This window comes from Alternaria infectoria (assembly GCF_024043175.1).
Source record: "Alternaria infectoria strain BMP 0036 chromosome Unknown scaffold_1, whole genome shotgun sequence".
NCBI lineage: Eukaryota > Fungi > Ascomycota > Dothideomycetes > Pleosporales > Pleosporaceae > Alternaria > Alternaria infectoria.
The window spans coordinates 340,772-367,254 of record NW_026250690.1 but is presented as its reverse complement, the minus strand read 5'-3'; the positions used below and the strand labels follow the sequence as shown (position 1 = coordinate 367,254).

General features: G+C 52.6%; 12 protein-coding genes across 12 annotated transcripts; 6 read left to right on the top strand and 6 right to left on the bottom strand.

The window, feature by feature from the left end:
• Positions 1-183: 183 nt before the first annotated feature.
• J4E92_000141 (uncharacterized protein) lies at positions 184-1,383 on the top strand (the record flags this gene model as incomplete). The annotated part of the gene is made up of 3 exons (XM_051491560.1): positions 184-273; positions 323-577; positions 628-1,383. 3 exons carry the CDS (start codon positions 184-186, stop codon positions 1,381-1,383), a joined length of 1,101 nt encoding a protein of 366 aa, XP_051357072.1.
• Positions 1,384-2,376: 993 nt separating this feature from the next.
• J4E92_000140 (uncharacterized protein) lies at positions 2,377-3,484 on the top strand (the record flags this gene model as incomplete). The annotated part of the gene is made up of 3 exons (XM_051491559.1): positions 2,377-2,612; positions 2,664-3,320; positions 3,376-3,484. The coding sequence occupies 3 exons, from the start codon at positions 2,377-2,379 to the stop codon at positions 3,482-3,484; spliced, it is 1,002 nt and encodes a 333-aa protein (XP_051357071.1).
• A 94-nt stretch (positions 3,485-3,578) lies between these two features.
• On the bottom strand, positions 3,579-4,624 carry QA3 (Quinate dehydrogenase; the record flags this gene model as incomplete). The annotated part of the gene is made up of 3 exons (XM_051491558.1): positions 3,579-4,010; positions 4,073-4,368; positions 4,423-4,624. 3 exons carry the CDS (start codon positions 4,622-4,624, stop codon positions 3,579-3,581), a joined length of 930 nt encoding a protein of 309 aa, XP_051357070.1.
• Positions 4,625-5,435: 811 nt separating this feature from the next.
• Positions 5,436-7,191, top strand: J4E92_000138 (uncharacterized protein; the record flags this gene model as incomplete). The annotated part of the gene is made up of 4 exons (XM_051491557.1): positions 5,436-5,753; positions 5,808-6,016; positions 6,072-6,613; positions 6,668-7,191. The coding sequence occupies 4 exons, from the start codon at positions 5,436-5,438 to the stop codon at positions 7,189-7,191; spliced, it is 1,593 nt and encodes a 530-aa protein (XP_051357069.1).
• Positions 7,192-8,477: 1,286 nt separating this feature from the next.
• J4E92_000137 (uncharacterized protein) lies at positions 8,478-9,575 on the top strand (the record flags this gene model as incomplete). Its single annotated transcript, XM_051491556.1, has 1 exon — positions 8,478-9,575. One exon carries the CDS (start codon positions 8,478-8,480, stop codon positions 9,573-9,575), a length of 1,098 nt encoding a protein of 365 aa, XP_051357068.1.
• A 1,907-nt stretch (positions 9,576-11,482) lies between these two features.
• On the bottom strand, positions 11,483-12,028 carry J4E92_000136 (uncharacterized protein; the record flags this gene model as incomplete). The annotated part of the gene is made up of 1 exon (XM_051491555.1): positions 11,483-12,028. The coding sequence occupies one exon, from the start codon at positions 12,026-12,028 to the stop codon at positions 11,483-11,485; it is 546 nt and encodes a 181-aa protein (XP_051357067.1).
• A 326-nt stretch (positions 12,029-12,354) lies between these two features.
• On the top strand, positions 12,355-14,973 carry J4E92_000135 (uncharacterized protein; the record flags this gene model as incomplete). The annotated part of the gene is made up of 1 exon (XM_051491554.1): positions 12,355-14,973. One exon carries the CDS (start codon positions 12,355-12,357, stop codon positions 14,971-14,973), a length of 2,619 nt encoding a protein of 872 aa, XP_051357066.1.
• A 1,539-nt stretch (positions 14,974-16,512) lies between these two features.
• On the bottom strand, positions 16,513-18,626 carry J4E92_000134 (uncharacterized protein; the record flags this gene model as incomplete). Its single annotated transcript, XM_051491553.1, has 2 exons — positions 16,513-16,529; positions 16,586-18,626. The coding sequence occupies 2 exons, from the start codon at positions 18,624-18,626 to the stop codon at positions 16,513-16,515; spliced, it is 2,058 nt and encodes a 685-aa protein (XP_051357065.1).
• Positions 18,627-19,381: 755 nt separating this feature from the next.
• Positions 19,382-21,499, bottom strand: MDV1 (Mitochondrial fission protein; the record flags this gene model as incomplete). Its single annotated transcript, XM_051491552.1, has 3 exons — positions 19,382-19,654; positions 19,703-21,322; positions 21,374-21,499. 3 exons carry the CDS (start codon positions 21,497-21,499, stop codon positions 19,382-19,384), a joined length of 2,019 nt encoding a protein of 672 aa, XP_051357064.1.
• Positions 21,500-21,821: 322 nt separating this feature from the next.
• Positions 21,822-22,717, top strand: J4E92_000132 (uncharacterized protein; the record flags this gene model as incomplete). Its single annotated transcript, XM_051491551.1, has 3 exons — positions 21,822-21,889; positions 21,937-22,588; positions 22,640-22,717. 3 exons carry the CDS (start codon positions 21,822-21,824, stop codon positions 22,715-22,717), a joined length of 798 nt encoding a protein of 265 aa, XP_051357063.1.
• A 153-nt stretch (positions 22,718-22,870) lies between these two features.
• J4E92_000131 (uncharacterized protein) lies at positions 22,871-23,836 on the bottom strand (the record flags this gene model as incomplete). Its single annotated transcript, XM_051491550.1, has 1 exon — positions 22,871-23,836. The coding sequence occupies one exon, from the start codon at positions 23,834-23,836 to the stop codon at positions 22,871-22,873; it is 966 nt and encodes a 321-aa protein (XP_051357062.1).
• Positions 23,837-24,306: 470 nt separating this feature from the next.
• Positions 24,307-26,187, bottom strand: J4E92_000130 (uncharacterized protein; the record flags this gene model as incomplete). Its single annotated transcript, XM_051491549.1, has 2 exons — positions 24,307-25,954; positions 26,183-26,187. 2 exons carry the CDS (start codon positions 26,185-26,187, stop codon positions 24,307-24,309), a joined length of 1,653 nt encoding a protein of 550 aa, XP_051357061.1.
• Between the last annotated feature and the right edge of the window lie 296 nt (positions 26,188-26,483).

Sequence of the window (26,483 nt, the reverse complement as noted above, 5' to 3'; positions counted from 1 at the left end):
CTCTCACACTCTCAACGCTTTCTCCTCACCTACCTAACGCCCTCCCATCTTCGCATACATCTATCACTAGCATTTTTCGAGGGGTCTCGCAATGCCCTGTTTGGGCAATTCACACAACCTTGTACCATTGCGGTCGCAGCTCTCAGATCACTGCCAGTCCAGCTGTAAACTTCCGGTTAGTGCATGGCACCTCCATGGGTCACATTCGATAGTATTGCGACCTGGGATGGAGATTGTGCCAATGGAGCAGAGCCGGACATTGCTGGCGTCGGTGTAAGTACTCCACATCATCCTTTCTAGCCTCAAGCTGACAATACTGCAGGTCGTCTTGTCTTTTGTCATTGCAAGCTTCATGACCACGTTCGCGTCCATCCTCGCTATGCTTCTCGATCAAGCCTTCGATACGAAAGGTCACTTCACGCCTCGAGCGCCGCTCACATACATTCGTGAGCGCTTCTTGGAGAACGAGTGGAAGAGGCACTACGCGTGGCGTCCATTTCTTGACCCACTCATCATCGGGTTCGGTGATCAACAACTCATTACAGGCTATGCTGTACTTCTGAGCGGATGGATCAAAGTACGCTCGGTTTCCCATCGAGATGTCTCATGCTGACAGAACACAATCAGGTGGCTCAAGGCTCTTTCCGAGTGCAAGGTTCCCACTTCGTTCTTATCCTCTACGTGTGCGCGCTATCATCCTCCTCTCACCTCGCAGCCCTGATCACGCTCCGCAAATACTTCCGCAAGTACAAGCTCATTGCGAAGATCCGCCTCACACTCGTCGTATTCTTCGCTGTTTTCCTACTCACTTCCATGATTGCTGCGATTGCCATGCCGCCGATCCTCGTCGAAGGCGATGATGGCACATCTATGGTACGAAGTCGTGTACAAAGGCTTTCCTTCCTGGTCCCTCTATTTCTCATTCTTGTTGGCTTCTCAACAGCATTGGTGTGCATTCTGTACGACCCAGAAGGAAGAGGAATGGAATCACCGTCATCGTCGTCTTCGGAGAGGTCACTACAAGCCCTTGTACGTCGATTTACAGACCCGACACAAAAGCAGAAGGGCTTCTCGCTTCGAGCGCTTTCTCCAGCGCGGCTTGGCCTACAACTCATATATTATCTCTTCCTAAACCCAGCGATCACGTTTGTAGTTCAGATCCTACTCGCCATATTATCCGCCATCTTGGTGCTTACGCAGAAATTCGCAAAGCCAGAGGATCCGGATAAGTTTTGCGGACTGCAAGATGAAGAGGAGAATGTCTGGGGGTTCGGCCAGACTTTAAGCGTGGTCATGCTTTTGTTGCCAGCTATAACAGCTTTGCAAACGTACCTCGAGGCGCGACAGGATATCAAGAAGGGCTTTACTAGAACGCACGATTGAACTGGTAGGCCAGATACTCGATCCGAGACTACCTAACATTAATAATCAACCATTATTGCACCGCAACAGTCTTCCATATGCGATTATTTACAGCTTTGCTTTCTTCTCATCCTTCTCCCGCAGATACCTCACCGCAAACTCAATAGCAGCCTCATACCCAAAAACACCCAACCCACAGATAACCGCCTCCGCCTTATCACTCAGATAACTATGATGTCTAAACGCCTCCCTCCTATGCACATTACTAATATGTATCTCGACAAACGGTATCTCCACACCCGCCAACGCATCTCGCAACGCCACGCTCGTATGTGTGAAAGCGCCTGGGTTTATGACGATGAAGTCGACATTGCCGCGTGCCTCATGTATGCGATCGACAAGGACACCTTCGTGGTTCGATTGGATGTGAGCGAAGTTCGTGGATTGCGTGGTGCATTGGGTGCGCGCGGAGGTGATTACGTCGGAGAGGGATGTGGAGCCGTAGATTGTGGGTTCGCGCGTGCCGAGGAGGTTGAGGTTTGGGCCGTTTATTAGGAGGATGGATTTGGGCATTTTGAGCTGTTGGGGTGGGAGATATGTCCTACGAACGTGTATTACTGGCGAGGAGGGTTGATGATCCTGGTCACGGACTTTGTAGGTATGTGGTGATATCAGGAGTATGTGGCCGCGATGAGATGCCTAGGTAGTGTGTCTGTCGCGTCGCGTGGGTAGGCCCACCTTGACATGTTTCGTTCCGAGGTTCCGATGGCTGTCGGAACGTAGGGAAGGGGAAAAGTCCTTACCCCCACCCCTAACGATCGGCCTTCTTGCCCTCAGTTGCGAGCATGACGTCCCACTTCCCTACATACAGCTATCAGATTGCTTTCCGCTTCTAGCCGGTACGGTTCCAGACGGAGCATTTGGGACGCGATTCGTTCTGGCGCGTGTCGGTCGCCATGGCGTTTCTTCTTAGCCAAACATCTACCTGACATGTACACAATACCCGCGATCAACATGATGGAAATATCGAGAAAAGAGCTGGATGAGATTTATGCGTTTGCTGTGCAGCTGGGACGGCAGGCGGGCAAGATGCTCATGGATGCTGCGCAACTGCGAATAGAGGGTGGGAATGCGACAGGGCAGGATGAACATGTTCAGAAGGAGAATGCTGTCGATCTGGTTACCGAGACAGATGAGGATGTTGAAGCGTTTATCAAGAAGGCGATAGCTGACAATTACCCTCAGCACAAGTATGTCCTTGACTTGAAACCCGTCTAGCTGCGCACGTTAACATGCAGTAGGTTCGTCGGCGAAGAATCCTACAGCAAAGGCTCATCACGCGACTACCTAATCGACAACGCTCCAACATGGTGTGTCGACCCGCTCGACGGAACTGTAAACTATATCCACTTCTTCCCCATGTTCTGCGTCAGCATCGCCTTCATCTACAAGTCCAAACCACTCATTGGCGTCATATACGCGCCGTTCACGAACCAATTTTTCTCTTCCTGCGCTGGTCGCGGCGCCTTCTTCAACGAAACCCAACGTCTCCCACTGGTCCGCAATCCCATACCACCTATGCCAGAGAAAGCGCCTAGCGGGTGTGTCTTTTCTTGTGAATGGGGCAAAGATAGACGGGATACGCCGGATGGCAATATGCATCGCAAGATTGAGAGTTTTGTTAACATGGCAGCTGAGATTGGGGGAAGGCAGGGAAGAGGAGGAATGGTACATGGTGTGAGAAGTTTAGGGAGTGCGACACTCGATCTGGCATATGTTGCGATGGGTTCGTTTGACATTTGGTGGGAAGGAGGCTGTTGGGAATGGGATGTCGCGGCTGGCATTGCTATATTACAAGAAGCTGGAGGTTTAGTGACCACAGCAAATCCACCAGAGGACTGGGCTGGCGCGCCTATAGAGGAAGTGAGGTTGGGAAGCCGGTTATATTTGGCTATCAGGTAAGTCGGTATTGCAGTAAACCAGAGCGAGGCGTATGCTAATGTTTCGTTACAGACCTGCGGGACCATCACCCACGGAGACAGGTCGACAGAGTCAAGAGAGGACAGTCCGCGAGGTATGGCGGCGGGTACGCAACCTAGACTACTCGCGGCCCGGAGCTTAGCGACTTGCAATTCTACCTTTTCCAAGTTGACTCACGACTTGCATATTCACTCGCGCCTTGCATGTCATGTGTGTATGTCCAATTCCATTAACATCTACAGCCTTGCTTCGTTCAACTTCCTGGCGATCGCCTCCTGCACCTGCACCACCGGCAGATCCGCTACGGCCTTCCCTGTCCAATACCGGTCTTGTTCCAGACCTTGATATATCAGTGCCTCTGTCCCTAGCACGATCTGCCAATCGTTTTGTTTTCCTACCTCCGCAATCTCCGTCCATGTCGTGGGGTGGTAGCACATCTCCAACAAAGCTCCCTTGTGCGACTTCGCAAGGAAGCATTCGAGGACTTGCCGCGCCTCGATTTCGGCAGGTGTGACGGGTGTGAAGTTCGGTACGCAGGCTACGATCGCACCGACACCTTCGAGGCTTTGTGCTTGTGAGACGGATGAGACGTGGACGAGGGAGTCGCCGTAGCCGCGGGCTGTGCACTCTTCGATTACGGCTGCGACTTCTGTGGGATCTCTGTTGACCTGGAGCGGTATTGTCAGAACGAGTTTCCACCTTCGAGGAATGCGTTTGTCTGGTCACTCACAAGATATATGGCACTGGCCTTCATCCACTTCCTCAGCGCATACACGGCGCTTCTCGCTGCGCCGCCTCCACCGATCACTAACGCAGGTTTGTTCTCAAACTTCGCTGGATCCACGTTGTATGCAAATGCATCTCTTATCCCTATGACGTCGGTATTGGTGCCCATGTATAACCGGTTTCCCGAAGCGTCTTGTTGGATGAAGAGTGTGTTGACTGCGCCGACATCCCTTCCCTCTTCCGTGAGGCCGTCCAGGTGTTTTAGTATGGCGACTTTGTGCGGCATTGTGACTGAGGCGCCTGCACTTTCGTTAGTCATGTTTACCAATATGATTGCTTGATGTACCCGCATACCGTAGAATTGAGGATGCTTGATCAATTGCAGGAACAGACTCATGTCTCTTGACTCCAGAGGGTATTGAGCCCAGTTCAATCCAAGGTTGTCGTACACGGTCTTGTGTAGTAAAGGCGACATTGAGTGGGCGATCGGGTGACCAAAGAGGTAGCCATGGCGCTCGGTTTGCGAGACTTCTGGTATGCTGGTTTCGGTAGACATGGTGTGTGTGAATGTCGTGTGCTTAGGAGACGAGGATGAAGTTTGGGGAGGTTTGCCGTTCTGGTGACGCCTGATGCTCTTCCAGATATTGGATCCTCGGAAAGCGGGTATTCGGGGTAGAAGTCGAGCGCTCCATGATTACGTCCAACGCATGCACCAATACCCCAGATTCGACGCGTTGGGGACCGGAAAAAGTCATGTCGCGCGTGGAGGAGACGCGAGTCAAGCGTGTGCAGGCTATGCGACGGTCCGGTGTGCGACTGACAGCTGCGTCCTTCTTCCAATCAGCGAAGATGCCCCGGGCACTAAACCTCGCGTGTAAATGCGTTTCCGGGCCCTGCAGCATCACCAACCCTGTGGGTAATTCCTTCACTTCCCAACTAGGCATGACCGGCGCGAAAATCCAGGTCCCTAGAAACGGTCTGGGGTCGGCGAGAGCATGGTTCCTCTCCGCAATCGCACAATGTTCAATTCTTCCTGGGGGTGCTTAGCGATTCTTCCGGGCCAAGCTCAGCATCAACCTTTCTGCGAACTGGACGGCCAATGAGCACATGCGCAACTGCTTGACACCTTCATAGCTCATCTCCATGGGGTTTGTGGCGTTTTCTCCACATACTCCGCAAAACAGCACGTTGCCGGGTTCCTCTCGGTCGGGATATATAGGTGTAGGCCGATCTTCGTCCATTGAAGTACTCCTCATCTCGCTCAAGCTACGCCTACCTGTCTGGCTAGCAACCTTCATCGGTGCCATCTGAGTCCATCAACTTTGGATTCCCTAAGGCACATCGAAATACTACCTAGGTACACCAACATGGGTCTCCTTACCATCGTCGAAGATCGACCAACACCAAAGGCGGTTTACAACTGGAGAGTCTACACAGCAGCATGCATTGCATCATGGGCAGCATGCATGATCGGCTACGACAGTGCCTTCATTGGCACGACTTTGGCCCTGCCGTCCTTCGTTGAGGAATTTCGTTTCGCGGAGATGGACCCCGCCGACTTGAACCTAACGAAGGCCAACATCGTCTCGGTGTACCAAGCTGGTGCATTCTTCGGAGCTTTTGGAGCATATGCGTCCAGTCACTACATTGGTAGAAGGAAGTCGCTCATTCTATGGGTACTCATTGTGAGTCACCCAAGTACTTTACAGATATATCAGGGCGAATACTGACATACCTAGTTCATTTTGGGTGCTGGCATGATGCTGGGTGCCAATGGCGACCGAGGCCTCGGTTTGATCATTGGTGGTCGTGTACTAGCAGGTCTGGGAGTTGGTGGATGCAGCAACATGGTTCCTATCTACATCTCTGAATTATCACCACCAGCTGTGCGCGGACGACTGGTCGGTATTTACGAGCTCGGCTGGCAAATGGGAGGTCTCGTTGGATTGTAAGCCATGCAACCTGGATTCCGTTCGGAGTCACACGTACTAACACACTCATAGCTGGATCAACTACGGTCTTCAGGAGACGATGGAGCCGTCCCATAAGCAATGGATCATTCCGTTCGCTGTGCAACTCATTCCTGCCGGCTGCCTCTTGATTGGTGCCTTCTGGATGCCGGAATCACCTCGATGGTGCCTGACCAAGGGAAAGCGCGAACAAGCACTGAAGGATCTATGCTGGATCCGTAACCTTCCCCAAGACCACACATATATTATGGAGGAGCTCGATGCCATAGATGCTCAGGTCGAACATGACAGAATCACGGTCGGACCTGGATTCTGGAAGCCGTTCCTTGCGCTCAAACAACGCAAGGTACAATACCGCATCTTCCTTGGTGGCATGCTGTTCCTTTGGCAGAACGGATCCGGTATCAACGCAATCAACTACTACTCTCCAACTGTCTTCAAGAGTCTCGGCGTCACGGAAGGCTTCCTTACAACTGGTATCTTTGGTGTCGTCAAGTGCGTTCTGACCTTTGTCTGGCTCATCTGGCTCATCGATCGTCTCGGCCGCACTAAGCTTCTCATGTTCGGCGCTCTAGGTAAGTCTTCAATCCACCAACAGGATACGAAACATTTACTGACTACTTAATCAGGTGGATCTTTGTGCATGTGGTACATCGCTGCCTACATCAAGATCGCCGACCCAACGAACAACAAGAACGCTTCGGGCGAACTCTCCTCCGGCGGTATCAGCGCAGTCTTCTTCTTCTACCTCTGGACCGCCTTTTACACTCCTTCGTGGAACGGTACCCCATGGGTCATCAACTCCGAGATGTACAGCCAACAGACGCGTTCCTTGGGTCAGGCATTCGCCGCGGCAAACAACTGGTTCTGGAACTTCATCATCTCTCGTTTCACACCCCAGATGTTTGCCTCCATGGGCTACGGAGTATACATGTTCTTCGCATGCCTCATGTTGCTCTCTATACCTTTTGTCTTCTTCCTGATACCCGAGACAAAGGGAGTCCCACTTGAGCGCATGGACGAGCTCTTCACCATCAAGCCCGCTTTCAAGGCGCATGGTATTCTTGTGGACAGGATGAAGGAGAATGAGGAAGTAAACTTGACGATCAGGGATGAGAAGGCAAGGGCAGATGAGCATACTGAGATGGCTTGAGTGCTATGTAGTAACACGCACTCGTAGCCGCGTGCAAATGAATGTATCATGATCAATAAGCATCACCTGAGAGTTCTTCAATATCCGCATTCATGACTAGATTCTTCGTGACTTGCACTGCTCAGGACCTTATCACTCAGGTCATCAGTATAAGTTTCGATATGGCTCAGGGCGATTTGATCGCGGACCTCAAGTCCAATAAGCGATCCCAATGACGTCATAGCCCCTACAGCATACAGGGCGGTTTGGCCTTCCGCGACGTGAGAGACAACGCCTTCACACGTGTCGGCTACGTCGGCTCGAAACCGCTAATCATTACCGGCAGGATGAACGCTTTCTCCACGGGCATTTGACCCCGAGCACGTGGTCGCGTAGAAGAGCAAGCGCCTCTAGCTCAGCTGTCAGGTCGGTGCGGACTCTGCTTTCGCGCTGGTCGTTGATGATGTATTATTGCAGGTGCTTAAATTCCAAGGTTGTACAGCCGGACAGTTTCGCACGCCCGGGTCACTGAAGGCGTCGGATCTTTCTTGTCGAAAGAGTGGTTGTAAATACGTCAACCAACCGATGATATCCATGGATACTTGCGAAAAACCACCGGTGTCCAAAACTGCCCGCTGCGCTTCTACGGCCTTATGCAGCAATAACGTCTAGCTGCTGGTACGAGACTGTGGATTATCACAGCGTGTGGCTCACTAGAACGTTTAGAAAGCTGTCATAGAATACCTCTCATGTGTTTTCCCATAGCGCGCCTTGGCTTGGAGATGCAAGAGTGATACGGCCCATTTTTCGATCGGGAACCGATGACCGAAGTGGCGCGGTGCACCTGGGCACGGGTGTGAGCTCTTTTCCGCCCGGCTAGCGCCGAACCTCCATCTGCACCACCAAGATGTCACCAGGCTGGGCTTGCCTACTGCTTGCCACGGCACATCGCGGTTGCGTAAGGAGTATGTTCCATTTTCCAACATTACTCCGGGATGGCGAGCGACAAGTGCTCATCGAGCGTGATTGGACGAGGAAGGTTCAATGCGTATGTGCATGGTAGGCAACGGTCGCAGGATGCGTTGATCAGGATATCGGTGGGTTATGAACGGCCTTGAATGTACGCCAGCTGCTTATAGATATGTTATCAGCTTCACAAGTATGATAGCTAGCCTCTCAGTATTCACACTGTAGTTCCACCTTCACAATACCATACTGCATATTACATACGCCTCCATTTCTATCTTCTATCCTCCATCTTCTATCTTCTATCCTCCATCTTCTATCATCTACCTTCTATCAGCATCATGCCGTGCCGCCCAGGTATCTCCTCCATGTCGCTAGGCCGATGCTACGCTGGCCACAGCCTCGAACACAAACTCTCCATGGCGGCGAAACACGGACTAGAGGGCATCGAGCTCTTCTACGAGGACCTAGTCGATCACGCCGGGTCCGACAAGCCATCCGACCTACTGGCTGGCGCTGCCTCAGTCTACGATCTTTGCTCTTCCCTGGGCCTGGAGATCATATGTCTGCAGCCTTTCATGCACTATGAGGGTCTCTTGGACAGGAAGCGACACGCTGAGCGGGTCGAAGAGATGAAGCTTTGGATGCAGCTAGCGCATGTCCTCCGAACAGACATAGTCCAAGTCCCTTCGTCGTTTCTACCCCCCAACCAGACATCCTCCGATACAGACCTCATCGTCAGTGACCTTCGAGAGATTGCAGACCTTGGGCTGCAACAGACACCAATCATCCGATTCGCATACGAAAGCCTAAGCTGGGGAACACACGTTGACAAATGGGAAGTGTGCTGGGATATCGTACAACGGGTTGATCGGCCGAACTTTGGCATCTGCCTGGACAGCTTCAACATCTTGGGCAGGATATATGCGGACCCTACCGCCGAATCTGGAAAGGTCGTAGGAGCTGATCAGGCAGTTCGCGAATCGATACAACGACTGGTTGCCCAGATCAAACCCCACAAAGAGAAGATATTCTTCATTCAGATCGTCGACGCCGAGCGTCTCGCACGGCCGTTGCTTCCCGGTCATCCCTTCTACAACGCCGAACAGCCAGCTCGCATGTCTTGGAGCAGAAACTGCAGGCTATTTTATGGCGAGACTAGTCGTGGAGCGTACTTGCCCGTGAAGGATGTCACACGTGCCATCATCAAGGACATTGGGTTTGAGGGCTGGGTCAGCATGGAGTTGTTCAATCGAGTCATGAACAGAGAGGATAAGGGGGTCGTCGAAGAACTGGCACAGCGCGCTGCAGCCGCGTGGCATGCCATGTGCCATGATTTGCAGCTTGGCACGGGTGCAGTGTATGATACATTGGTGTCTATGGAAAGACCTCGAAACGAAGTAAGCAATGTGGGACAAGCCGAGTATGCGCGGCTATGAGGTGGAAGCTCATGTGGTTTTCTTGTTCAATTTCCTGTGCTTCTTATCGTTTGACAGTCTATATGTAGAAGATACCCAACAATCGAGCATCGTTCCTGAATGCGACGCCCAGAACGATGGAAGCATACGTGTTGACTCTGCTGTTCTGAACTTCTCCAATAGCTGGGTATTGCCTATTCTCTGAAGTGAAGAGCCTGCAGTCGGGCTCACCCAGCATCGTAGAAAGTGTTGAGCGGGAATTGAGGAGATTCCTCGCTGTTATCTACGCCTAGGTTCGACGCAGTAGGCATGAAACGGCCAGTATCAGCCGCCAATAGATCGGCCATGCTTACTTCCGATGAAAATCCGAGGTTCTCCATAAACTGCGGTTGGTTTTGTAATTTCTTGGCACCATGCTTTGAAGCGAAGTCGTCGAGGAAACTTCCCAAATCACCCGAGACTAAAGCATTATAAGGATCATGGGGGTCGAAGATCGGGCCGGCCATTCCAAAATCGAATAGGTTGGGTTCAAATGGTTGCAGACTGTGACCTGCATGACTAACGTTCATATCTGGATGGACCATAGTAGACTGGTTGGGCGGTTGCTGGTACCGATCGGTGAACGGACCGCTATGTTGTGAGACGAGAGACTGCGGAGAGGTCTGAACGGTTCCAGAATCCTCCGAAGACGCGTCTCTTAAAGTGACCGATATCGATCGCAAACCCGATGATGCCCTGTCCGAAGTCTCTTGTGATGAATGGCCAAGAGCAGCAAATAACTCGTGAATTCGACTATGTGTCGGTTGATCCAGAGCCAGACTATTAGTGCTTCTCTTGATACTTTGTAATAAGCAGGTGATGACAGCTGGCATTCTTGTGACCTCAAGCTGCTGTTGTAGAATGTTTAACATGTCCAAGATCTGCTGAAGCCATGCCTGAGATGGAACGAGAGTAAAAGCAGTGACGAGATAAGTGAATCGGAGCAGCAATGCAGGTGGGGTCGGTGGTGTAGAAGGTGGATCTTTCCGAATATAATCGAGTTTTGGTGGTAACGCAGACTTCCACATCTCAAGTCGGCCAATCATTTCATGTAGAAAGTTTGGCGCTGTCCGCTCCATGGACGTACATCGGAGAATGTCAACCAGTTCCATAAGAGCGTTGAAAGTGCTCAAAGCGAGTGTCGGAGAGTTTGACAGACGTGATGGACCAAGATTGAGATGCCCACTCCATGGCTGCCATTCTTCCATGCCATCTTCCTCTATCTTGCCCATCCACGAAAGATCGGCCCTGTCGAGGTACGGGCGCCGTTTGAGATGTAAGGCCAAGAGACTGTCAAGCACAAAACAACTCGAGATAACATGCTTGAGCCGAAGTGTAATAGCATCTGGCGATTCTGCAAGCATGAGGGCTAGTCGTAAAGCACCGCCGACAAGATGCCAGGCAGCATCGAATAGTTTCCCGTGAATGTTGAATAATGCTAGGTTGAGAAGGGCCTTGACGTGACCAAGTTCGAATTTGCCTAGCTCATTGGGGATAAGTTGCCTCGCGATGTCGTAAAGTCTTCCGGACGGCCATGGATGATAGCTATCTCCTGCGAGACTCGCGTCATCATGCGTAGAGCCGACTGCAAATACACTCCACATTTCTGCATAACTTCCCGAGTTGGGCATATCGCTTGACAGAGCCAAACCTTGTTCCGCATAGGAATACGATAGCTTGAGGATCTCAAGCTTGTCCGCAATGGGCAGCCAGCATTGTGTATACGTGCAGTATATCTCGATCAACCTCCAGCAGTCTGTCGGCAGGGGGGTAAGGGAAGAAGATCCTGTGGATTGTTGCAGACGCGGAGAATGAAGGTCCGGTAATGGAGGTGGGCGCATAGCCTGCGGCATGTAGTTCGTGTCACTTTGCCATGATATCTGCATAAGTCAGCACTCATCAAGATAGTCACGTAGGGCTAGTACCGAATGCTGAGACTGAGCTTTTGGTGTCATCTGGAGAAGCGTGGCATCTTCAGTGTCCACCTCACTGTCTTCGTCTGAACTTGGCGGCCTGTCCTCGCTTGCTCCTATCTGCTCTCCAGACAATGCTTTGGTAACATCTCGACAGAATCTGCTCTTGGTCCAGCTCTTGTGTAAACGATTCGAGTCCTTAGTACCCCTCGCTAGCAAGACCGTGTTTTCCTGGGCCAGTTGATCGTGTACTGAAGTCTCAATCTCAGTGTGCTGTTGGAAAATGAAGGCCAGTGTCATTTCAAGACTGCGTATGTAGCCGGGCTGGAGCCCTCGCTTCTTCGGGTTTGACGTGTATGTACACGTGCGCTTGGCATCCAGACAGGGAGAGCAGCTGGGCTGGTTCGCGTCACATTTCTCGCGGGCATTGCGACACTGATCGCAAGCTCTTGATACCCGAAACCGTTTTACCGGTATGTCTTGTGTGGCCTGGCGGCGTTTCTCCTGGGTATGCAAAGACATGGGTTCGGCAGCGATCGTTCGCCGTCGCACAAAGAACACGAAAGCGCCTCATAGAGCCTTGCCGAAAGAGCAGATTGGTGATTACCCAGATATGGGGTGGTCGAGCATCTTGCTAAAGAAGCCATCGAGCTTACCTAGTGAGGCACTGGAGAAAGCCGGGGAAGCGTCTGCGCACCAGGATAAAGTTTTATCCCCATGGAAAAGCGGGGCTCGCCGCTATCACGTGTTTCGCTAAGGCACTCGTCGTTGCCAACTGCAGCACCATGTTCTGCTCCATGCTGTTGACACTTTGGACTACCTTTTCTAAATTCCAAGTCCCGTAAACAATGGCGTCCATGACGGTTGGTGCGAAGCGTTCATTTGCGGCAATGAACAAGGAAACCGGAGCGATGGACGGGCGAGCTTCGCTGCCAACACCATCTCCGCCGGCGTCCAAACAGCGAAGTCTACCGAATTCGGCAAGGTCAACACCAGCACCCACACAGTACGAATGCCGAAGAATGTTTGACTCCCGGGCGTCTATCGTGCTCATTGGCATGCATGGCACAGGCAAAGCAACATTGGCAATGATGGCTTCAGTAGCCTGCCAGCGAAGGGTCATCGACATGGAGAGTGTCTTCCACACTGCAACAGGCTTCTCGACCGCTGCATATCGCAAACAGTTTGGATCTTCGAACCGTAGCCTCCGGCAGGAGGAGATTCTACGCGACACATTACAAAACCACAGCAGAGGCGCCATTATCGTCTGCAACGGAGGATTTCCGCTGGATAGCAGTAGCCAAGCTCTACTGCATGAATTTTCGGCATCGCACCCAGTGATACACATTACACGAGACGTGCGCAGTGTACGCGAATACTTAGATACGGACGAATCCAAAGTTCGAGAGTTGCTTGCTCTCAGTACTCCGGTTTTCCGGCGATGCTCGAACTACGAGTTCTACAACATATCCGAAACGAACGCAGCTCACCTCTCGGTTGCACCTGCACACCAGCCCTCTGTGCCAGCTTTCCTGACGCTAAAACGAGCGGAAAGAACCTTCTTCAAGTTTTTGGCACTTATCTTATCTCCCACGAATACCCGCAGAAAGATCAAGAGTGACGCGCCCACACTCGACCCTGGTCACTTCCCATTATCGTATGTCGATTTGGAGCTCAGAAATTACACATGCGCCGTTCAGGTTGAACTATCAGATCTTACGCCTGAAGAAGTCGACATTGAAGAGCTGGAATTTGGCTGTGACGCATTCGAGATAGTTGTTGAACCCGCACAGCTTACAGCGGATCACGCGGAGAACATAAGCAAGAGTATATTCAGAGTGCGAAGGAGTACCGTGACCCCGATAATATTTCACACGATGCCGCCTTCAGCACATTCAGGCCATTCCACAACGTCCTACCTGGCAAACTTGTGGTACGGTCTACGAATGGCACCTGAGTTCGCCACTGTGGATCTCACCATGGACGAGGAGCTGATCCGAGCAATCGTTGCGTCGAGGGGCTCAACCAAGATAATCGGCCATCTTCACGCAGCCATGGACTGGTACGATGTGTTCTGGCTCGAGAAATACGATACAGCAATGCGATTGGGCTGCAGCCTGGTACGCTTTACCCGACCAGCGAACTTCATGGACGATAACGCCGCCATTCAATCCTTCCGCAACACTATATACGCCAAGTCACCGAGAATACCCATAATATGTTACAACACCGGACGCGCTGGCCGGCGTTCTGCTTGCTTCAACCAGGTTCTGACTCCTGTGATACCAGAAAAGCTACGAAAGAGCGCAGATTTTGAAACCAGAGCACAAAGAAACCCAGAAACGTCATGGCTTACTGTGACAGAAGCTACACATATCCTATATGCTTCATTTACATATGACCCTATGGAGTTTTACATCATCGGTGCCGCAGCGGGATATAGTCTTAGCCCTGCTATGCACAATGCGGCATATCGAGCGTGTGGCATGCCTCACCACTTTGACCGCCTTCAAACTGCAACACTGGATGAAAACATACGGGAGTTGATACGACGGCCAAACTTTGGCGGCACTGCAGTTAGCCAACCATTCAAGGTGGATGCGGTCGCTCTTTCTCACTCCCTAAGCCGCCACGCTCGAGCGATTGGAGCAGTCAACACGCTTCTCCCAATTCGCCACCTCAACGAGGATGGCAGTATTCCCGATGCGGATGGTGTCGAGCTCTACCAGGAGCGGAATCAATCCGGACCTGTCAAAGCGCTGTTTGGCGACAACACAGATTGGATAGGCATCCGATCTTGTATACGAAGAGGTCTGTCTCCCGCTAATGCTGTTCGGCCAACGACCACCTCTAGCCTGGTCATTGGGTCTGGAGGTATGGCTAGGGCGGCGATCTATGCCATGCTACAGCTTGGCATCAAGAACATCGTGATCTTCAACCGAACAATCAAGAACGCACAAAAGCTAGTCAGCTACTTCTCCGCATTAGCTGCAAGCCCAACCGCAGCCAAGCTCTTCCCATCGTTCGTCCAGGGATCTCAACCCACGTTCCGCATACTCGAGTCAAGGACCGATCCCTGGCCAAAGGATCTCCGCGCACCGACAGTCATTGTATCATGTATACCCACGCATCCCGTAGGGGATGAACCATCGCCTGACTTTACGCTACCCACCCAATGGATGCAATCTCCTTCTGGAGGTGTAGTGATAGAACTAGCTTACCGAACGCTCAACACGCCACTGACAAGACAAGTTCGCGAGGAAGCGTCAGCATCATGGATCTGCTTGGATGGCCTTGACCTGTTGCCTGAACAAGGTTTCGCTCAATTCGAACTTTTCACAGGCAAGAGAGCTCCACGCAGGATTATGCGCGAAGAAGTGTTGAAATGCTGGACCGACGAACAAGGACACTCGAATCCTAACATGGTCCGCACGCGGCTCGAAGCAATGGATGAGCAAGAGCCTTGAACGCATTCTTTCGTGGTAGCAGATTCATGTTCGCTTTAATACATCAAGGGCACACTTCACGATTGCGGAAACATCTCGTTAAGAGTTTGGTCTTCAGCACATCATAGCTTCATTGGTCAAGCTACCCACACTGGCGTTTTTGCGGTACAAATATAAGAGTCGCATGTTGAATGCACTACTCAAGGAAACGACAGCACAAAACCAAACCTCACTCCCACCTCAAATCTCATTCGAGATCCCCAGGATCCAGCCTCAACAACCCACCTAGAGCTACCCCCACTCAACCACAGAAAACCTTGATAGTATTGAAGCTCTCGATATCCACACAAATCTCTCCGGAACCGACCTGCCGTTCGCCACCATCGCAGTTCTCGGATTCGTAAATGAAGACTGCATTGAGCAGGACATGTCAGCTCTCATGCCTTCGTATTCAACCATCAAGAGACGAGAATACACACCACGGCAACCACCAGCTATACCATTGACATCCATGGATTGCCCGGGCAAATGGTAACAGCCGGCATCGGGGTTCGCGTATCGGGTTCCGCTCTGGTTGGACAGGCACTGGGCGCGGCTGGGGAACGAGGTAAATGTGACGGCTGCGTCTACGAGGGCTGCCTCGGAAGTCACGATAACTGCGGAAGATACGTCTTTCTTGACGACTGCGGCGGCAGTGGCGGTCGAGGGGAAGAGTAGAGGGATGGCGAGGAGGAGTGTGGAGAGCATGGATGAGGTGGTGGCTGGCATATTTGCTTGAGAAGGATTTAGATAAAGTTCTGAACAAAGCGATAAATATTGGTTGTTGAAATTTGGTCGTTGGAGATGCTGTCTTCTTTGCTTCTGGAGGTGGGTAGAGATAGGCGATACTTATACATCCTCGTCGATGCCATGCCCCAGGCGCATTCTGTGACAAAGATGAATTTTTTCGTGTACAGTCGCTGAGAAGTGCGAAAGATGGCGTGAGATCATTTTCTGGTAACCAACACCACTCGACAGCGTTACACAACAACTCGGGGTATTTACATGTCCACTGAGTATAGTGCAAGTAACTGAGACCTCAGCTTGAATGTCACGAAGACAAAGCACAGATGGGAGGTCAGAGAGACGGGGACATTTCTATGGCGTGATCCGGCTTACTTTGTATACCCGTTATTTCCATGGCGTGACCCGGCTTACTTTTCGTGCCTGTAACTCGTTATCATTGGAACTGGACTGACTGACCAACTCAGAATATATTGCACAACAATATTAAATCTTGGTTGATGTGAACATGACCGCGAGAAGAGGGCGGTGGGTCGAACTACAACCAGCTACGCCGCAGCACGAACTCAGCTATACGCTTGGTAGAGCAAAGCCAAAAGTTTCACCGACGCTTACACGTATACAGTCGAAAAAGATAAAATATATTGGTAAAAGTGACAGCATCAAGCCGCCCTCAATAGATCGAACAAGGAATAATCTACACAGGAAGATGAGGTACCCGAAAAACGGTCATCGGTCTATCGATCTACGCTTCGCAAAAGGCAAGCCATGTATCGCTTAGAAGTTCATCAAATCTATTCCATGTTAGCTGAAGTCACAATCATACATTGCCAAAGAAGGAACAACATACCTCGTCCAAACAGCGCCCTCTTGGTCCAGTCCATAGCGAGTAGACATCTTGTCCTGAGGCTCACACTCTGTGCAAAGTAGACGCCTCTCCAAAGGTAGACGGCCAGCAGACCACCGCTCAGACCGTAGCCGTTGTAGTCGAAGATGGCTGCGTTACCGATGTATGCCAAGCTGCCCAGATGCTTGTACTCGAAAGCCTTGTACACCGCATCGTCCAGGTCACCGTAGTCAACGTTATTGAGTGCCATGCCGGGGGCTGCTTGGGCGATCTTGTTGAACTTGCGACCAAGGTATTCACCCTGCTGGTTAGCGCGCTGGGCGGTGGCGGGTAGGGATGTGAGCTTCGAGTCGATCTGGAAGAGCAGCTCTCTAAGCTCGCCAAAGTCCAGAGTCCCAGACTTGTCCTTGTCGTACTGTTCGAACAGCTTGTCTAGGCGGCGAAGATGGTTCGCTGCTTGTGGGAAGCGCTGCTTGACGCGTTTGGCGATGCCGCGCCAGTCCGAGTACGAGATCTGAAGCTTCTCGGGGTCCTTGCCCTTCTCCCAGGCAGTCGTGCGTAGGAAGTTGACGATGTGATCAGAGACGTTGTTTTGGACGGTTGCGCAGTCACCGATAGCGTAAACATCACCGAGAGGTGATCCGTTCAAACGAAGATGTGTGTCGGTTTCCAGAGCGTGCTTGTTGTTCTGTCCGTCGAGTTTGGCGGCGAGACGCTTGCAAAGATCGGTCTGCGCAACACCAGTTGACCATAGACAGAAACCCATGGGGATCTCCTTGGTAACCACTTTGCCGTTTTCGTCCTTTTGCGAGAAGAGGATCTTGTCCGATTGGACTTCTTTGACGCGCGAGTTTGTGAGGATGTCGACCGAGTCGTGGGCGAAACGTTGCTCAGCGTACTGAGATAGAGCCTCTTCGTAGGTGTTCAGGATGTGGCTCCGGGACTGAATAACGTGGACGGAGATTTCGTTGCGTAGAAGCTTGGGGTAGAGCTTGCAGAGATCCTCATTCAGCATGTCGAAGAGCTCGGCCGCGAACTCTACGCCAGTAGGTCCACCACCGCAAACCACGAACGACAGAAGTCTTCGCCTCTCTTCGTCAGACGTTGTCGGTAGGCACGCGAACTCGAGGTTCTTGACGACCTGGTTACGGATGATCCTGGCATCGCTGATATCCTTGAGGAAATGGCAGTGTTCGAGACCTTTGACACCATGCGAGTTTGTAACGGATCCGACTCCGACGACGAGCTTATCGTAGGGGACATAAAACCGTTGCTCCTGGCCCTTAGCATCTACAGCTGAACATTCGATGAGCTTCTCAGAGAATTCCACGTCCTCAGCCTTTGCTTTGAGAAAGTGCCCGCGTACTCTCCTAACAATCTTTCGCACTGGTTCGACGAGGGACCGGAGCTCCAGCGTTCCGACGGTAGCGGAAGGCAGCATCGGCGTGAAAAGGAAGGTGTTGGACGGCGAAATAACGACAACGTGGTAGTCATCCTGGTTCAGCTGCTTCAGGAGGGCCACGCTGCCCCAGCCAGTACCCAGTATGACCAACTTTGGCTTGTGCTTGAGCTTCTTATTCTCGGGCGTTTCATCGTCGTCAACGAAGTGGTCGGCGATAGGCAGGTTCTTTGGCCCTCCTCTCCTCGGACTGAGCGCGAGTTCGGACACGGGGATATCGGTCGCGATAGGGTCCTCGTTGTATGTGTAGGCGTCGTAGACGAAGAAGGCGATGACCAAGACACCGCTAACGGCGACGAAAGAGCCGAGCATGGCTGCTGTTCGGTACGCATAGCGGGCAAGACGTGATCGCGGAGCTTGGAGAGGTTTCGTCGAGACGGTTCGTATCGCGGTCGTGGTGGGGGTTTGCCTGCTTAATTGTGAGGTCTGTAGGACGGCGCGTCTCGCAGCGGATGCTGGGCTTCCATTGCTGAAGGATGTGCGGAATTGTGTGTTGGTCGCTCGCGGTAACCGTCTGCAGAGAATTGAGGCCCTGGACGTGGCATTGTACCCGCGCGACAGCGACGCGGCCTGTCGTGGGAGCATGGCGGGAATTTGGAGCTCGCACGGAGCACGTGGAACCGGGAGAGGAAGCCGGCGATGAGATGAAATGGAGGTAGGCGCCTACGCGAGGGATGCCAGCAATTGACGGTTCAATTGCAAAATTAGAGATGAGAAGGCATAGGTAGACAGAACAAGCGAATGTAGTATGCAAATGCCACGGCGGCGTGGGAGCAGGGATAGGCGTCTCAGAGCGCGGAAATGTCAATCGGGGTTCTGCGTTACGTCACCATGGCAGATCGGAGCTTCGCGGGCCATCCTTGCATGGCTCCACCACCAACCAAGCTTCCACTGGCCCCGTCTGCCGCGTGCTTGTAACGTCCGCTGTACCTGTCAGAACTGTGTTTCCATGTCTACTGCAATGATGGGAAATGTAACATAGCCTGCAAACAACGCGTATACATCTTTAAACCTCACTGTGAGCCCTTCATGTCTACCAGTGTACTGAAGTTGGTCTTCACCAAGCATGCATCCCGCCCGGCCAGACTTCGTGTTTGATTGAGTTTAGCACGGCATTGTGGATAATATCTGTATCGAGATACCGACTGGAAGCGGCCCACATGCGTCACGACTGACGTTGGGTGGAGGAAATCTTGGTTCTTGCAGTGGCATAAAACTGATTGATAGTGATATCGTAATGAGTGTTTTGCAACAGTACAACACTTTGCCATTTACATGACTGGCATATGCGCAGCCTGTTCTTATATACAATTCCCATCGCTTCTACTTCTATGTTTCTACTAACACGACCAGACACCAACGGTACCATCTCTGCGTCCTTCAACCAGATAGCCATCTTTTATTCTGACGTGTTCGATGATAGAGTGTGTCGTCTTGTCGTTCTCGTCAGCTCCGGGTCCGCAGTCCCAGTGCCTTCCGTCTGTCTTGTCGTAGACCTTGACTACGTCTGCACCAGCTGCAGACACAATCCGACGTGAGTCGAACATCATGCTGCTAATGGCGTGGTCGTAAGCGTAGGCGTCGGCAATGGCGCCGGTTCGGAGATCCCAGATCTGTGCATGTTAGTTAGGGAATAGTCGCAGGAAAGATAGTTGACTTACGCGTATACTCCTGTCGGCACTACCGGTCACGAGGTGTACGTCATCGAATTGCAGGGCTGTTACAGGACCTGTATGGCCGACAAGACTTCGGTGAACTTGCCCGCTACGGAGATCCCATAGACGTACCATACCATCAGCGGTACCACAAGCAAGTGCGGCATCGAAGCACTGTATAGCGCCTACGAAATCGGCAGAGGAGTCGGCAGAGCGTCCGGTCTGTCGCCATGTGCTATTGGAGGTGTTCGTAGCTGTGGCTTGGGCGGCAGCCCAGAGGACATCGAGCGTCTGCACGCATCGTCCCTTGACCAGATCCCATTGCCGTAGTGTCTTATCTGCAGAACCGGAAACTAGAGTCTCGCCACGGAAATGTAGCGCAGTGACTTCGTCGACGTGTGATTCGAGAGAGAAGAGAGGGCAGTCTTGCATGCTGGTCGACGGCGGCGCAGGAGGTGCGTCTTCCGAGTTCTCGAATGCCAGACCATCATCGCTCTCTTCATCGGGCTTGTTTATCCGGTTATCCATGGGTGCGTATTCGGCCTTGCTCAGGTCCCAGAGTTTTATCGAAGCGTCCATTGAGCCGGTTGCGACGATGTTTTCTTCGACCTGTAAGCAGCGCACGGAGGAGAGATGACCCTCGAGCATTCCGATGCACCGTCCGGCGCTCAGATCCCAGACTCGTACTGTGTCGTCTAGCGATGCGGTCACCATCATGCCCCACGGAGCGTCAAAGTCCATGGCGGTGATGGCGTCCATGTGCGCGGGCAGTTCCTTGATCTTGGATCCTGACTGTAGATGCTCGTGTAGTACGGGCATGGACATCCTCTTTGACAGCCTCTTGGCCTTGTTCTTCGTCTTGGGCGAGGAGGGTATCTTCTGGTATATCGACTCGGACATGAATTCGCCCTTGCCTTCTGACTGCTCGTCGCTTGTCTGCGACCCTGCCGTCTTGGGCGCTAGTGCGGCTTCGTCGTCCAGCTCTTCTTGCAGGTCCTCAATGCGGTTGTCCACGGTCAGCAGGTCCTGCTCCAGCTCGCCCTCTTCGATTTCGAGCCCCGCCAGACGGTCGAGGACCATCTTGCGCATGGTGTTGAGGTTGGCAATCTTGTTGTCGATTTCGTGTATCTCGGCGACGCACATGTGCTTGCGCACGCCCATCATCTCGAGGCGGTGGCCCATGCTGTTGCGCTGCTTCCGCAGCTTCTGCATCGAGGGGGGCACATTGGGATCGTCATCGTCTTCCCCGCCACCGATCAGGCGCTGGCCGCGCGCGTTGTGGCGGCCGTGTTTCTTCGCATGGCTGTCGGGGGCGTCGGGCAGCGAGGCCTCGAAGCCCTGGAAGAGGGAGAACTCGGCGTTGTCCTCGGGGATGTTGGAGAGCAGGTCGTTGGGGATGTAGGCGAGGGCGCGCTGCTGGATCTCGGGGACGGAGATTCGCGAGCGCACGATCTCGCGGGGGGTGGTCTGGGCGAAGGAAAAGACGGAGCGCTGCATCAGCGGGCGCCTGAGCTCGCGGTGGAGCTCGCCAATGGCGTTCTGGTAGTGCTGGGTGACTCCTTCGGCGCCTATCAAGCTGCCGGCGGTGGCTGTGACTTTTTTGCCAAAAGCTTGCAGATGGCGGGTCTAGCGAGCATTAGCATCACCGTGGGCTCAGGGAAGGTGCGGTGGGGCTACATCGGGGAGCGAGTCTATGAAGCTGCTCTCGTCGTCGTCGTCAAAGGCCTGCGAGTACCGCGGCGAGCGCGGGCTGGTGGACCGGCCGCGACCTGGGGATCCATTGCGGGCGGTGGACGAGGCCATGCGAGCAGGCGTGGCGGGAGACTCAACGGGCGGCGCAGTGAAGGAGACGTCGCTAGGGCATCCTTATCTTCGCATTAGGATCTCAGACCGGGTGCTCGCGTGTGCTACAAAAGGCCAATAGGCGGTGAGGCGGGAGGCGCGTCGGGTGCTCGAGATGGTGATAGTGGTGTTGCGGAGGGGAGTGACTATCGAGCTCACCAGTCGGCACCCGCCTGCGTCATCCGCCGAAGAGCACGCCGATGCTCGGGACACGACCGGACTGCCATGGCTGCAAACATCACTCACCCGCATATCTGCCCTTTTGGGAGCTTGAGAAGGAACTATGGACGCGATTGACCTCTCCGACGCGTCCAAGGCGCTTGACCTGGCCAACATCCGCTTCCAGCTCATGTACGCCTCCCCGCCATGCGCGCCTGAGTCTCACTGACAGCAGACAGTCGGCTCGAGGACACAATCACCTTCCATCTGATCGAGCGCGTGCAGTTCCCCCTCAACCGGACCATCTACGTCCCCGGCGGCGTCGACATTGGCGAGCCCGAGACCAGCCTGTTCGACTGGATGCTCCGCGAGCAGGAGCGCCTGCAGTCCCTCGTTCGCCGCTACCAGTCGCCCGACGAATACCCCTTCTTCCCAGAGGTCCTCCAGGAGCCCATCCTCAAGCCCCTCAACTACCCGCAGATCCTGCACCCGAATAATGTCAACGTCAACGCCCAGCTGAAGGACTGCTACATCAAGCACATCCTGCCCGCCGCATGCCTGCAGACAGACCGCGAGGACAGGGGAGAGTCGCAGGAGAACTACGGGTCCTCTGCCACCTGCGATGTCATGACCATCCAGTCCCTGTCACGGCGCATACACTTTGGCAAGTTCGTTGCCGAGGCCAAGTTCCAGCAGGAGACGGAGCGCTTCGTCAAGTTGATCAAGGACGAAGACAGGAAAGGCATCGACGAGGCCATCACAAATGCTGCGGTGGAAAAGAAAGTGCTGGAGAGACTGAGGTTAAAGGCCAAGACGTACGGCACAGACCCGGACCTGGGCGCGAACGGCTCGTCCAAAGTGAATGCAGACGCCGTCGTTGGCATGTACAAGGTACGTTCAGTGCCCTCATTCATTCATACTGTGTACTAACTGATGATACAGGATTGGGTTATTCCCCTGACAAAGGAGGTAGAAGTGGAATATCTCATGCAACGACTAAAAGGCACACAATGGGAATAGACCCGCGCACAATCAAGAATAACAATACCGCCCAATACCCTGACCCAAGCCGCCCTCAGACTCGAGATACGTGACTGACATGGACTATTCGTCACAGATTCCCCTCTAGCTTATCCGTCATCCTACTCGCATAGTAATCGACACTCGATCCGCCTAGTCCAGCTCGTGGAACTTGACAACGTGGGGCTTCTGGGCTTCGCATTCGAGCTTGCAGTCTTTCCGCGAGTAAATCTGAGTACGGCGAGCCTCCTCTTTCCACTCGTCTAGCTTCTGCTCCAGCCTCCTCTCACACGTGCTGAAATATTTCCGCCAGATCAAGTGCCCAAAAGCGCTGCAAGTCATCGCCAGATTCATCGCAGCCATCAACGTAGGCAACGATTCAATGGACGGACCAGACTGACTCAACAAGAAGCCCATCGTGATTCCAGTAATCAGGCACAGTCGCTGGTAATAGTCCCCTCGGTTCATGTCGTACTGCATCCAGTAGTCCAACATGGACATGACCGTGACGAAGATAACAAAGCCAGTTGACGGATTGGTCACGATCCTCGGCTGTCTGGCAGACTGACACTTATCGGTCGATTGCCGGCAGCCGTAGTAGTTCTTCACGATGTTGTGCAAGCCCCATTGCCCCCAGGCGAGCATGCATGTCATTTTAAGATTGGAGTTGCGTCGCAGCTCGATTACGCCATAGACACGTCCGGCGAAAGGTATTCGTCTTCTCATGTGGTCGAGTACGATCGGTTCAGGCTGGCGCACCTCCGCATAAACAGTTCGAGCCTCGGGTGTCTCAGCAACAAACACCACCGGTCTTGTCGATGACCTGTCGTAAGCGCCTTGTGGTTTTGGATCAGTCGGCAGATCTGCATCCTCTTCTGAAGAGCTTTGGGAGTCCTTCTCTGGGTACAGTGCCTTTGGCCGCATACGAAAGCTATACACATTTGACTTCGTGATAGCTCGGAACTTTGCTGGCCAGTCTTCAGCCGATTTCTTCGACTCTGGGTAGACGAGCATTACGTCGAGACCAAAGTCTTCGGCGCATTTCTCGCTGTCGCAAGGCTGGACGTGACGAGGAGAGGCGCGGGGAAGGCACTTTGACAGGCTGAAGATGCCTGACATTGTTGCTGATGGAGGGGTAGGTATCCTAGAATTGCGCGTAACCAATGAACCTTGTTGTTATTGGAAATCCAAAAAGCAAACTCGGGAAAGTGTTCTAGGTGTTCTTGTGAGAGGACCCTTTATTTGAGTTGGAAGAGGCATATGACGTTCGGCTAGGTGTTGGTCTGATCGGTGTATATCTTGCGAAGTGCTGACCGGATGATCGGCATTACAGCTATCTCATGGCATCGTCTGTATGGTCGCGATTATCCTGCACCACGTATGGGCAGGCTTTAGGCTGGGATACTACGTCAGAGGCTTGGCTTTACATGCTTCTTCGCTCCAACCATTGCAAAGTACTTGAGGATGTTCCTAAGTGGGAGACGATGAAATTCTCGACTACATTCGTGAAGCAACTACAACTCGATTGCAACTAAACACAACACGATGAATTAAACCCCATCTGAAATTTCACGAGCGAGCCTTCCAGATCACTCAAACTCGTCTCCTCTATCAAAGTAATCCGCCAATGGCGAGTAAGGCTTCCACCACAGTGTAAAACCACCTTTAGCCGTCTTGTACTTCTTCATCCCAGCCTCCTTGTACCGCTTTCCGCGCTCATTCGTGAGACTAAAGCCGATGATTGTGTGCGCGTCGTGATCAAATATACTCGCTGTAGACTTACGCCTCTGCATCATCACTCCGGCGAAGATGCCATTCAGGAGAACCTTTGGGGGGTTAGAGAAGCCAGTAGGTACACGGGGTTCTTCCGTGTCGCTGGTGAATATGGGCGATTGTATATGAGAGCAAAGTGCGTCGTTCTTGGACAACTTCCTACCGCTGGCCTTGCTGTTGGATTGCTGTTTGGTGTTGGTGGGGACTTGGATTGCATATCCCTCCATCTCAAGGACCGGAGGCTTTCGCTTTTTCTTGCTGGGTATGTGACTTGCAGTTGCTACAGGCGTTCTTTCCGTCTCGTGCATGAGAGGAGAGCGGTTTGTTGTTTTGGGCTTTTGGTTGCTTTTGGTAGATTGAGTTGATATGACCGGAAGGAAGAGCTCGTCAGCCATACTGATTTCGTTGCCGGCTTTCGACTTCCCAAGATTTTTCGATATTCGAGGATGCTTGGTTTCGAATGGTAGTTCAGCGTGTCCGTGATTGGGTTTGGTACGGTGCGAGAGATGAGCATCGTTGGTTCTGCGGGCGTTGTCTTTGGATTTCTTGGACGCCACTTCATTTGGGCGCGCGAGCTTTTGCACGCCAGCTGGCGTATTGCTGCGATTGAGATTCGACGCATCGAGCACAGTTTGTACTTCAGGGAGACGTCTTGGAACTTTCTTTCGGCTCTGAACGGTCGTCTGAGAGTTGCTGGTCTTATGATTGTCGGTGTATGACGGGTGGGTGTTCGTCAGCTGATAATTGTTGGTTGCTTGATGGTTGTTCGTAGATTGATGGGTGTTGTTGGGTTGATAAGCTTGGTAGGTGCTGTGATGGTGGATAGGTGCGGAATCCTGTCCTTCTTTAGACTGCACCCACCCTCCCGGGGCACTCCGCGTACTCGTCAAGACGTCGCCTTGCTCGTGATGTGTAGTGCTGTCATTGCTGCACATGCCGCTGTACCCCACCGAATCTATTGCGGTATCTACCTCAGCGCCCTCTCCATTCGAATCATATGCTTCACTATACGAGTTGCTCTCTTCGCTGCCCAAGTCGATGATCTCTTCGTCAATCGTTCCTGCCTCTCCATCTGAGCTCATATCCTCACTTTCCGTGTCATTCACTTCTTCATCTTCCTCTTGGTCTGAGTCACTAACATCGCTTTCCATGCTACCTGTTTCAAGTTCTCCATCCTCCTCATCCTCCTCTTGGTCTGAACCACTAACATCGCTTCCCATGCTACCTGTCTCGAGCTCTTCATCTTCCTCGTCCTCCTCTTCCTCGTCATCATCGCTTGGTGACATCGAAAGATCTTCGCTAATCACACTGTCACTAAGCTCACCATCCGTGTCATTTGCTGACGCATCATCGGGAGCTTCGTCGCTCTCATTGCTTTCACTGTTGGCATATCGGTCCTCACCACTTTGTTCATCCCCACTGCCTGTGTAATCGTTGTCGAGGTCATCCTCGCTATGGCCATAGCTAAAATTGCCTTCCTCGTCATAGGGTTCTTCGAGCTCAACAGAATCCATGAGTCAGGCAGACAGACAATGTCGGAACGGATAGGTAGCGTAGCGAGAGCCGATGGAACCGCAAGTGACGAGCATGAAACAGTGCCCATGCCGACTGTTTATACTCAAGAGAACGTCTGGGAAAGCCAGCATCCTGCGTACGTACCCGTTGTTGAGAGATGTTTTGTTCCGCGCGTACTTCATTCCATGCATGCTGCCCTCGATTTGCTGACTTGGGTATCTTGTCCTTGTGGTCCGACCGGTGAGCAACGGCAGCAGGACGGGTACTTACTGTGGTACACCTCCTCTTCTTGCGACACATTCCGCAATCAGTAGATTGCAACGATACTCGTAACTGACCGCGTGTGACAGATGGTGGTACATCTCGGATTTTCTTGCCCCTACATGCAAGTTTGCTTCTGAAAGCTCGATCTCCAAATTTGCAACACTGGAAAATTCCTGCATCATCTTGCGTCAAACGAACTTCCAAGCTCACTGGA